We start from the raw sequence: 12221 nt of genomic DNA, 5'->3' as shown, positions 1-12221 counted from the left end.
TCAAGAGGCATAGGCTTCTTGACGTATCTGGGGCAAGGACAGACCTGGCGTAGTTTTAGGTAAATTTTTAGAAAGTCTGCAGGCACAGGGCAGGAACACCCTGTGCCGGGCCACTCCACTGACAGGCGCCCCTCTCCACGCCAACATAGTGCAGTCCACATGAAATTGCTATTTTATCAGAGTTTTTACACCAGAAACTGGTGCACTGATAAATGTCCCCCATAATTTTTATACATGGCAACCACAGGAATAGTTGAGATTATGCATTAACAGTGAAATTCTGTTGATATCCATGCGACATGTACTTCATGCTGCAATGTCAGCATACTCCTACTTTCAAGGACATATGACAACCTCCCTCACACTTGTGTAACCATCTATCTGAACTGAATAAAGTTTACTTTTCAAAGTGGAAATGTTTGGATTAGGTTGGATTATGTGAATCACTTTCGCTGGAATCAGAAGGACAACCCACATATCTCCCCAGAAAATTGTAAAACCAACAATTGATACCTGCACTAGAAATGGCAAAAAGGTTAAATAAATGAATGGACTGTGGAGAGTAATTTACCTGTATACTGGATGGGGAGTTGTCAATCTGTAGTTGAAGTTAGATGTATATAGGCTTCTTCAGGAAAAATGACTTCCAATGGTTCCAAATGGATATCCTTATGTTGCAAATTCCATCAAGTATCCAAGGGGATTTCGGTGTTCCCAGAGATTATATCCACCCAGGCTGGCGGCTAGTATCCGCATGCAGTTCCGAAAGTGTGACATCACTCGCGATACGGATCGTTCAGGAATGACGACAGTACAAGCAGTATCCTGCGGAAACTTATCTGCATCTGACTCTAGGACTCTTCATCCTTTCCTTTTTGGATATATATCTGGGATGAGCGATATGTCCTTGGATTCTTGACGGAATTTACAACATAAGGATATCCATTTGGAACTATTGGAAGCCATTTTGCTGAAGAGACCTTTATACATCTAACTTCAACTACAGATTCACAACTCCACTTCCAGTATACAGGTAGATTACTCTCCACAGTCCATACATTTATTTAACCTTTCTGCCATTTCTAGTGCAGCTATCCATTGTTTGTTTTATTTAAAGTTTATTTTTTAGCGCTGCGTAATCTGTGAGCACTATATAAATAAAGGAGTTATTGTTATTATTTTTTGTTTCCTTTTGTGCCTTTTGTAATTATTTTTTGCCCATTGTTATTTCAGGAGTGAAGAAAAACTGGTGAACAGCTTGCTTAGTAGAAACGACAGTCTCATGTCTGTGCGGAAGAAAAGCAACCCATTTGTAGACATTCCTGCCCCTGATCCCGATGCCCCGGTCTATAAACAGGGAATACTCTGCCGGAAAGTACACGCCGATATCGATGGGAAGAAAAGTAAGTCAGTGCCTGGATATCCTTAGCTAAATGGGCCTGCAATGTGTATATTACTCTATAGGGGGCATTAGTGTGAACAAGAACTGCTCCAGATAAGTGATAGGGGTTGTCTTTTGATCATTTATCACCTATCCACAGGAAAGATCTTGATCAATAATGTGATGATTTTTTCTTCTTATAGCTCCTTGGGGGAAAAGAAGCTGGAAATCCTTTCACACAGTACTGAAGGGGACACTGCTCTTCTTGTTAAAGGTATGACATCTTTGTCCAAATACAGGCGGTTCCCTTAAGGACACCAGACTTACAGACGACCCCTAGTTAAAGACGGACCCATCTGTCCATTGTGACATCTGGTGAATCTCTCTGCTTTACTATAGTCCCAGGCTGCAATGATCAGCTGTAAGGTGTCTGTAATGAAATTTTATTGATAATTCTTGGTCCCATTTCAGCTAAAATTTTGAAAATCTATTTGTCACTGGGGAAAAAAATTTTTTTTGTCTGGATCAACAATTATTAAATATACAGTTTTGACTTGCATACAAATTCAACTTAAGAACAAACCGATGGACCCTATCTTGTACGTAACCCGGGGACTGCCTGTATAAAAAAAAAATATGCCCTCTATTGGCTGTCTTGAGAACTGCATCAGTTTTGCAGGGTGTGAAATATTCTAGTTTAAAATTGGAAATATGTGGACATCAGGCACATCTTATCAGAAGTCATTGTGATGACATATTTGAAGAGTGGATTATCGGTTGTTGTCTTTTGGGCAGGATGAGTACAGGTCTGACTTCCATTTCCCTGAGGAGGTGATCAGTGTCCACCATTCTCTAGCTGAGCGAGCGAGTGAGTACACCAAGAGACCCAACGTCTTCCGGCTGCAGACCGCCGACTGGCGGGTTTTCCTCTTCCAGACTCCGTAAGTATTGTCCGCCTTATGACAGTGGTGCATTAGCACAACTAGACATAGTGACCCTATTCTATCAAATTGGATCCAGCACTTAACCAGTAGCTGGATGCTTAGTGTCAGATCCAATCTGATATCCAAAAGATAAAATCATCAATATCTTTCTCCTTTTAGGACACCAGAAGAAATGAACTCATGGATCATCCGTATTAACTTGGTGGCAGCCATGTTTTCATCTCCTCCGTTTCCAGCCGCTGTAGGTTCTCAAAGAAGATTTTACAGACCCATCCTTCCCACCGCTCCATGCAAAATGGACCTGGTAGGTGCTAATGGAAAACCCTCAAAAGCCTATAACATGTATCATAGCTGCTGGGTGATCTGTGTGCACTCTATAAATTAAGGAATTAGTATTAACTATCACATATAGGCGAGGATTGAGGCAGCACTCCAAAATCAGAGATGAATAAAAGGAAGGGTTTATTCCCAAACCAGCGACGTTTCGGTGTTTATCACCTTTTTCAAGCTTGAAACGTTGCTGGTTTGGGAATAAACCCTTCCTTTTTTCATCTCTGATTTTGGAGTGCTGCCTCAATTTTTGACAACTATATGCATTTGAGTCTTCTACCAGGACTGCTGAGTCTTTGCACCCCCCCTTATTAGGGGTCTTCTTGACATTGTGCTGCTGTGGATTTCTTTTTGCTACATATAGGCGAGGGATAAAGAATGTCCGATACCCTGACACCCTGATAAACAATTAATAAAGGGAAACCACTTTGAGTAATATGCCCAGTTTTGCACAGAAAATTGGTCTTTTAAAGGAAAGTTACTATCAAAATCCATCAAACAGTGTGAAGCTGCAGCACGAAGGGGCTCTGGTAACACCCCCCAGAGCCCTTCTTGCTCAATAGCATCATTTTAAAAGTTGATTTTAGAAGGAAGGAGGCCATAGATAACAAATATAAGAAGATTAGTGCAGTCACGGTGCCTGGATTTATTAGTAAGTGTCCCTTGTTTATCATGATGGATTTTGATGGTGGATTTCCTTTAAAGGGGTGGTCTGCTCATAGGGCGACATCTTCCATAAAATATATGGGAGGGAAAGTTTGTACATTGAAAAAAAGTCAGTTTTACCGTTTGTAATGTTGTATATTAAAATGTTACATGGTGTTATAGGAGGAGCAGCTGCAGTCCCACGAGTCCTTGATGGACAGGTTTACAGATGACCTGACAGCGCATCAGAGAAATCTTCCAGACTCAAAGAGCAAAACACGGGAATGGGAGGACTATCATCTACGTGGAGACTACTTGCGTTTTGAGGTGCGGTTGGATTTTTATCAATCTACAGGCAATCTTTACATGGCTTTTAGCATTATCTGTAGAGTCTCCCCTTTACCTGTATGGGGCTTATTCTATAAAAAGTACTATTCGGCTAGTACTTGGCTGTCAGTGCTGATCACCACAGCTCTGTGCACTCTGCCTTCCTGGCACAATGCAGTCACTCACTAGTTGCCCAGAAGACAGAGGACACAGAGCTGTAGCGATTAGCAACACTCCTTCCCAGGGAAATAATGATTTTCTATGAAACTTTTTAGATTTAAAGTTTTCTTGGTATTTTATATTCACATGCCTAATTTTTCTCTTTAGAAATTAAGGTACGAAACATATGTGAAGCTCTTAGCCCTACGGATGGAGAGCGGCTGTGAAGATCTCCAGGCATTAGAGTCCCGTATTACAGAACCCGATGGAGGACAGGAGAACTCTGGCCTAAAAAGGTCCTACTCCAGCCCTTCCCTGAACCCGGAGAGTTCCCCCATGTCTGTCAAGGTCAAACGTAACATCTCTGAGCGCAGAACATATCGTAGGATTATCCCCAAGCGCAATAAAAACTTAGTGTGACCGGAGCACCCTACTCAAAATGGGACTGATGCTGCATCTATCTGCACTATTCATGGTACCTCACATGTATGACAGAGACCACTGAGAAGGGAATCTGTCATAGACTGGAAGGATACTGCACATGGTAGTTTCCTTAGAGTAGAAGGAGCCCGATGGGATCCTGAACCAGTATTGATGATATTGTGCGTGTACGTGTGAGGGTGATAATAAGACATAACATTCCCTCTGCTTTTAGGTATATATATAATCTTATAGATCTGTAGACTCGTATTTACATATCTAGAAGCTAGACCCTTCTCTAGCCTAAGGCAACCTGCACTTATAGTCGTGGCCACTAGCTGGCAGTGTTGTATCGCTGAGTTTAAGACCTGCTGTTAAAGGGAACCTGTCACCAGACGGCTATATTTCAGTGGGGACAGGTTCCCATAGACTCTCTAAAGTGGATTAATACCTTTTGTGTCCTTTAGTTCTTGTTACATTCGATTATACAGTTTACCATGTCTGCTATACACTAGAGCAGCGTTCCTCAACCACCGAGCCATGGCCCAAGGCCGAGCCGTGGAGCACCTGACACTGGGCCACAACCGAAACTTTGTCAAAAAATAAAAAAACTTAATGGACAATGGAAGCATTGAACAGGAAAGGGGCCGGTATAAGTGTGGGGAAGGGGGCACTTCTACATACATTATAAGCCATATATTTTTGGCCAAATACCAGACCACCTACCCATGCCCACCGGTCCCTGAAGAAAATGTATGCTTGCTGCCGGTTCCTGGGCAAAAATAAAAGTTGGGGACTACTACTTTAGAGTGTCTATGGGAACCTGTCCCGACTGAAATATAGCTTAATAAAGAAGAGGATTTGGCCTCAAATAGGAAAAATCGCCTTCTTTTTTTAGATTTGACACCTCCTCTGGCTACTGTTAGGTTTTCTCATTAGCTCAGAAAGTTTTCTCGGTTATGGACAACCCCTTTAAGTTTAACATACTGTACTGTACTGTAGAGGGAGTGTATGATGCCGGTCACATGTGACAGGGGTTTGTAGTGAAGTGATGGTACCTTGCCGGACTGGATCAACCATTAAAGGTAATGTCAGGTCATGTCCACCACTCATATATACTGTGCACATGCTGGTCAGTGAGTTTATGGTACTATTTCTATGCAATGACCATTCCTTTATGTTGTAGTTTTTTTAAGTATTTGTTCTTCCAGGCCTGTCGGAAAGAGACTTCTTTCACGTCACGGGAGCTTAGCCATTTCACAATTGGGTCTCCTCATCCAGCAGGATTACAGAGGACCCAGCACCTCTCCAACATGTCTGTTTTTAAGCAAATATTTTGTAGCATGTTCCTGTTATTCCTCCGCGAATTGTATAAATGCATTAAGATGTATTGTTTTACTTGCACTGACCAGGTCAGACTCTGTAGGGACTCACCCTGTTAATATGATTCAATTTTGTTATATATTTCCAGGAGGAATAACAGAGGAATGCCACAAATTGTTATAATATGGGGAATATAGGTATTTATTAAAACAGACATGTCGGAGGTGTATTTCTAGACATCATGATGTTTTACCGTTACCATTACCTGTGTTTTTATGTAGATTTATTACTATGTCACATGAAGAGTCGCTGTCTCTCGGCCTCCTTGCTCTCGTTGCACTTTGACAATGTGACCTGCCTGTATTATATGTGCACAGTAAGGTTCCTTGTGTATTTAGAGGACTGCGGATGACTTGTATGTTATATTTAAGCCTTTTCTGAGCCTGATCTCATACCGCGGTCCTCATTCATCCTGTCAGGTACTGAATGTGAGGTTTTCATGTCTGCAATTGGGCACAGCCTTTGTGCCGTATGCATTTTGCATTGGAAAACCAATAAAACCATGTAAATTGTACTGGGGAGCCTCCACGCGTTGTTCATATACTGTGCACCTGCCATGAAAGAGAAGGTATGGGAACATAGTAACAATTTTGATGTTGCAAACCTGAAGTTATTGGTCCTGGAGAACCATGTACTATTAGCAGCAAGACTGTGAAAAAATGCACTTGTATTCCAGGTTTGTAGCTGGACTTGGAGCATGTGTAGAGTCTCCTCACACCGCTCTCTCCGCTGAACTGCTCCACAGCTCTTCTCCTCTGCTGTAGAAGACTTATGGGTACATACACATACACAGGGGCTATAGAGAGATGGCTAAGAGCACAGCAGTGTGAGGATAAACCTCCAGGACACCTTTGGGCACCCTCAGTCCTGGAAGACGTATATATAAACCCCTGTAAAGTCAGATACAAATTTCTGTATATCTAAGAGTTGTGTTCCTGACAAGATTAGGGGTAGGTACTTTTCTAATGGGATCACACCAAATCCTAACCCTTCCTAAAACACACATAGTAATATGTAACATGCAAATACTTTGTATTTTTCCACTCTTTCCTCTTCGTATTGCAATTCTAGACCAACAAACTCTATTCCTCTATAATCATAATATTAATAAATATCTATTCAAGTATCTGAGATCTTCTTGTAACCTTTGGTTGGATTTAAGACATGATGACCCTGTATGATTTTGCAATAGGTGCACCCACCACCACCCTCACCCCGCTTCTCCTGTGTTATATGATTCAGAGATGATTGCGCTCAGATATTTCGAAGTTTCACGTCCTTTTAGTTACCGTTCTTGAGGAAGTATTGTCCAGTTTTGCAAGGACGTATTTTTGAGGATGTGATTGTGTTAAGAAGTCCTGAGGAGATGGCGGGAATGTGCTCCTTGCACAAGGCTCTGACGTACATCGGGCTCTTTCCTAACCTCTTAAGCAGCTGAAAGGCACAGAGAAGTGCTGCTGAGTCACATGGAAGCAGAAGGACCCTTGTCCCCTGCCGGATTGCACTGTCCTTCATATTTCCTTGTGTTACAGACTCTAGTGCTATGTGTGTAGAGAACTGCTGACTTACACTGACTCTCCAACTTCAATACCAGGTCCCTCATCATGTGCTGATTTATATCTTACTTAGTATCCTCATATCTTACTTAGTATCCCTCTGATGTATAGCTCCAAGTCCCCTGCACAGACATGTGAAAAAAAATTCTGACTACCTGTAGCCACCACTAGAGGGAGATATTATAGTTAGTTTTTTAGTTAAACACAAAACAGTCGGCTCCCTCTAGTGGAGGCTATAGACAGCTAGAATGTAAATATCTAGCAAACAGCTAGATTCAATTGTATATATTTGAATGAAGTCCTGGTTTCATTTTAAAGCGCAGAGTCAGAGCTTTTATTTCTTAGTACCACACAGATTTCCATTGTTATCGATGCAGCCAGAAATGTGATTTTTATATGCAGATCCCACTCCTGACTTTAACTGTGAATGTCTCCGGTTCCGTGGAAACCTAGAAACACGATCCTGGTGTGATATTAAACGGGTTGTCCGAGAGGTATAATAAAACAGCGATGTGGCTGTTTGCTTACAGGGGCATTGAAACTGCGCTCAGATGGCTTCTGGTTGGCCATGCCCACCCGTCCCCTATCCCAGCTCTGTATCAGGTGCTGGGATATGGTGTAGGGTCAGAGTGCAGCTTCCACAGAGAGATCCAGGTGCGGGACAACAGGAGGGACTGAGGAGGTAAGTACATGTTTATTTTTTTTATCCCCCCCCCCCCCCCTCTCCGACCAAATCACTATTTTTTTTTATATCTCTTTGACAACAATTTTAAAGGAAATCTACCATCAAAATCAAGCATAATAAATTAGGGACACTTACTCACAGATCCAGGTACAGTGACTGTGGTTTCCTTCTCATATTTGTTATCCATGGGCTCCTACTTTCTAAAATCAACTTTTAAAATTATGCTAACAAGCCAAAAGTGCACTGGGGTGCGTAACCAGAGCCCCTCTGTGTTGTAGCTTCACAGGTTGTTACCTCCAGGAGAACCTCTCCCACTGTGCTGAAGCATCCTCTGCTGCTGTGAGATTACAGCAAGGAGGGGGAAGGGGGAGACAGTGTAACAGCCTGTGAAGCCAGAGCACAGAGGGAACTGGTAACGCCCCCCAAATTATAAAAGTTTTAGATGGAAGAAGGCAATGGATAACAAATATAAGAAGATTACCACAGTCACAGTTCTTGGATCTATAAGTAAAGTCTCTGGTTTATCATGATGGATTTTGATGGTAGATTATCAGAGATTCTCCACTTTAAAACGACACCAGAACTGCATTCTTACAATGCAAGACCCATATGTGTACTAGTGTATATTTTTTTCATATATTTTATGTATGTCTACAATGGCAGAAACATATAACTAATACTACAGCCTAGATGTAGCCACAATGGAATAAGATTGCTGTGTTTAAAAAACAGCGCCCCTCTTGTTCATAGACTGGTATTACAGCTGAGCTCTTCAGAGATGAAAGGTTTCCATCCCGGGTCTGTATAGACTTGCTATGAAGGAAAATCTTGAAGGAGACAAAGGATGTCTTTGTTTTTGGGCAGTGAAGCGGGGTACAGAGCTTCAGGAGGTGAAGGCGCTGGTAATAAGATGTCGGGAGATCTCTCCCTGCTCCAGGACCTGGGCATATTACATGTTGTGCCCATCAGCGGCCCCTCTTATTTGAAGTTGTATTATGTGGTATATGGGGGGCAGCGTGTCTGATACATGTATGATTGCCCCGTGACTGGCACCGTATGTCACACGTCCCTCATTTAGTGCTGTAGGATACATGTCCTGCTAGTAGCGGGCGGCATTGTGGAGGTCTGTCATTGACAAGTAGGGCGGGATATTCCCTATTCTAGTATGAAGGGTCCCTAGGGGCCCAGCCTTTACCACAGAGAGAGGGGCGGACGGAGCAATGATCCTGAAAATTGGCACATCTGTATGATTTGCTTTTTTATTTTCTGCTTCGTGAACTTTTATTTGCAAATCCTAACCCTCTACACCCACCCCCCACCCCCCCATCTTAACCTCCTTATCTCCCCCTCCTGGGACCCCTTTTTCGGTGACTGATTGTCCACTTCCTCCAACATAATCTGTAATTTGGGTTTTGTAAATGAGAGGGGGTGCACTTCACTCCTGTATGGAGATTGTCACCACCATTCTGTTATAGGGAAGCAAAGTGTTAAAGTGGTAGGTAGTTCTCCTAACCAGGCGAGGGGCAGCGCTTTGCCTCTGTGGATCCATCCTTCCCATTATGATCTGGGAGGAGGTAGAATATTCGGCGTCTTATGATATGGGGGGGTGCAGGGGTAAGGGAGGGGGACGTTACTGAATGGTGGGTGTAATGTTTCTGCTTCCTGCTGTTACTGCTTTGATTTATCCCTAATGAGTTCTCAGCACATGAATGATCACAGCTCTCCTAGGAGCCTGCCCCATAATGCCGCATCCTGGGGCTCCCAGACACCTCCCCAACGCTGGCAGGATGGATACAGCTCCAGCTGTACAGCTATATACACCTCCCAGTGCACTGCCACTGTATATATGTAACATCACACAGTATTCTATTATATACACACACTGATGTGTATACAGGACGTGGTGCACCGTTATGTCACTATATATATTACACACACTGATGTACATACGGGATGTAGTACACATATATATACACCGATGTATATACAGGACGTGGTGCACCGTTCTGTCACACATATATATTACACACACTGATGTATATACAGGATGTAGTACACTATATATATATATATATATATTTTATATATATATATATATACACACACTGATGTAGTACATAGAGGATGTAGTGCACATATATACACACACACTGATGTATATACAGGACGTAGTGCACCATTATGTCACTATATACACACACACACCGATATACATACAGGATGTAGTGCACATATATACACACACACTGATGTATATACAGGACGTAGTGCACCATTATGTCACTATATACACACACACACCGATATACATACAGGATGTAGTGCACATATATACACACACACTGATGTATATACAGGACGTAGTGCACCATTATGTCACTATATATACACACACACCGATATACATATGGGATGTAGTGCACACATATACACACACACTGATGTATATACAGGACGTAGTGCACCATTATGTCACTATATACACACACACACCGATATACATACGGGATGTAGTGCACATATATACACACACACTGATGTATATACAGGACGTAGTGCACCATTATGTCACTATATATACACACACACACCGATATACATACAGGATGTAGTGCACATATATACACACACACGGATGTATATACAGGACGTAGTGCACCATTATGTCACTATATACACACACACCGATATACATACGGGATGTAGTACATTATATATATATATATATATATATAATATTGCACACACTGATGTAGTACATACAGGAAGTAGTGCACTATATATATACACTCCGATCTACTGTATATACAGGATGTAGTGCACCATTATGTCACTATACACACACGCTGATGTATATACGCCATATAGTGCACCATTATGTCACTTCATACACACACACTGATGTATTACGCCATGTAGTGCACCATTATTTCACTATATACACACACTGATGTATATACGCCATGTAGTTCACCATTATGTTACTTCATACATATACACACACAGGGCCAACTCCAGGTTAAAGTAGCCCCTGGGCGACAGAGCCTTCATTGGCCCCTTTTCAGTAAACTCACGCGGCGGTGCCACACTGCCTCCCGTAAGTAGCCACACATACACTGATGTATATATAGGACATAGTGCGTGTGTGTGTGTATATATATATATATATATATATATATATATATATATATATATATATATATAATATATGACGCGTAGTGCACCATTGTGCTTCTATACACACACTGGTGTACATACAGTATATTGTGCCCCTTAATGCTGTTATACACTCCTGGGGGATTTATCAGAAGTGTCTGAGGTAATACTGTTCCAGTTTCTCATGGAAACCAATCAGAGCTGGGCAACTAGAACAGTTTTACCTCTTACGAAAAAATTTCCTTGTATTATGTAATACAGGCGAATCAGTGAATCTCGCACAGCTTCAATGTGTCACAACCGGCGGTGCAAGATTCACTGACTGCACATGCGCAAGAAGTGCCGAGAGCCGAGTGACGTCACCGCCTCTCGATCCAAGGAGGAGGAACACAACGAAGATGGGGTGTGCATAATTAAATATCAGAGGTGCGCGGAATTGCCAGGGTGACGCAAGTGAAGTGCCGGAGCCTCATTTCTATAGGCAAAAAAAAGTATTTTATAATCTAAACTATCGATTTTTGTCCCTAAACAAAATATGTCCTGGGATCCTTTAATTCCACTTTGCTCTACAAGTAGTAATAATGTCCCCTATACAATAGTAGTCTAATGTTTGTGCCTCCCGGCAGTAGTAGTTAACCTTCATGTCCTACACAGTAGTAGCCCATCTTTCTGCCCTTTCTACAATAATAGCCTAACTTTTTGCCTAACTTCCTACATACTACCCACCAGTGGCGTAACTGGAAACTGATGGGCCCCAGTGCAAAGTCTGTGCCAGGCCCCCGACTATAATGTATGGTTCATAGTACTAGTCTTCCCTTATGGGAAATTGAGACCTTAAGGGCCCCCAAAGCCTCTTGGGCCCGGTTGGACTGCATCGTCTGCACCCCCTGCACGCCCCTGCTACCCACCCCCCTCCTTCCCAACAATAGCAATTCCCTTTATGCTCACTTACAACAATAGCCTACTATTGTTACCGCACACAGCAGTAGCCCACCTTTGTTATATACCTTTTCCCATCAATTGCAAGTGTGTCTTAAAAACTCAGACACAATAGATTTTCCTGCCATGGGCACAGGAATCATACACATTATAATCCAGCACTTTGCCGCCTGATGCAAGATGCTCATTTCACCTCTTAGCGAATGCGGCCTTGGATGCACACAACAGTAGTAGCTTTTTTGTACCCCTACATGTTAGTTGTCCATCCTCATAAAGACCACCAGCCATATTTTGTC

At 42.4% G+C, this 12221-nt stretch overlaps 1 protein-coding gene across 5 annotated transcripts in view; it reads left to right on the top strand.

The window, feature by feature from the left end:
• PSD4 (pleckstrin and Sec7 domain containing 4) overlaps positions 1 to 6103 on the top strand; it is a 34000-nt gene extending 27897 nt beyond the window's left edge. For all 5 annotated transcript variants that reach the window (XM_072148992.1, XM_072148994.1, XM_072148993.1 and 2 more), the window contains 6 exons: positions 1234 to 1403; positions 1585 to 1655; positions 2177 to 2322; positions 2485 to 2629; positions 3484 to 3627; positions 3955 to 6103. In XM_072148992.1, the coding sequence (XP_072005093.1) occupies positions 1234 to 1403; positions 1585 to 1655; positions 2177 to 2322; positions 2485 to 2629; positions 3484 to 3627; positions 3955 to 4206 (928 nt within the window). In that variant the 3' untranslated portion in view covers positions 4207 to 6103. The remainder of the gene's footprint in view (positions 1 to 1233; positions 1404 to 1584; positions 1656 to 2176; positions 2323 to 2484; positions 2630 to 3483; positions 3628 to 3954) is intronic.
• The last annotated feature ends 6118 nt before the right edge of the window (positions 6104 to 12221 follow it).

Source organism: Engystomops pustulosus, chromosome 4 (genome assembly GCF_040894005.1).
Source record: "Engystomops pustulosus chromosome 4, aEngPut4.maternal, whole genome shotgun sequence".
Taxonomy (NCBI): domain Eukaryota; kingdom Metazoa; phylum Chordata; class Amphibia; order Anura; family Leptodactylidae; genus Engystomops; species Engystomops pustulosus.
This window is presented reverse-complemented; position numbering and strand designations above follow the sequence as displayed.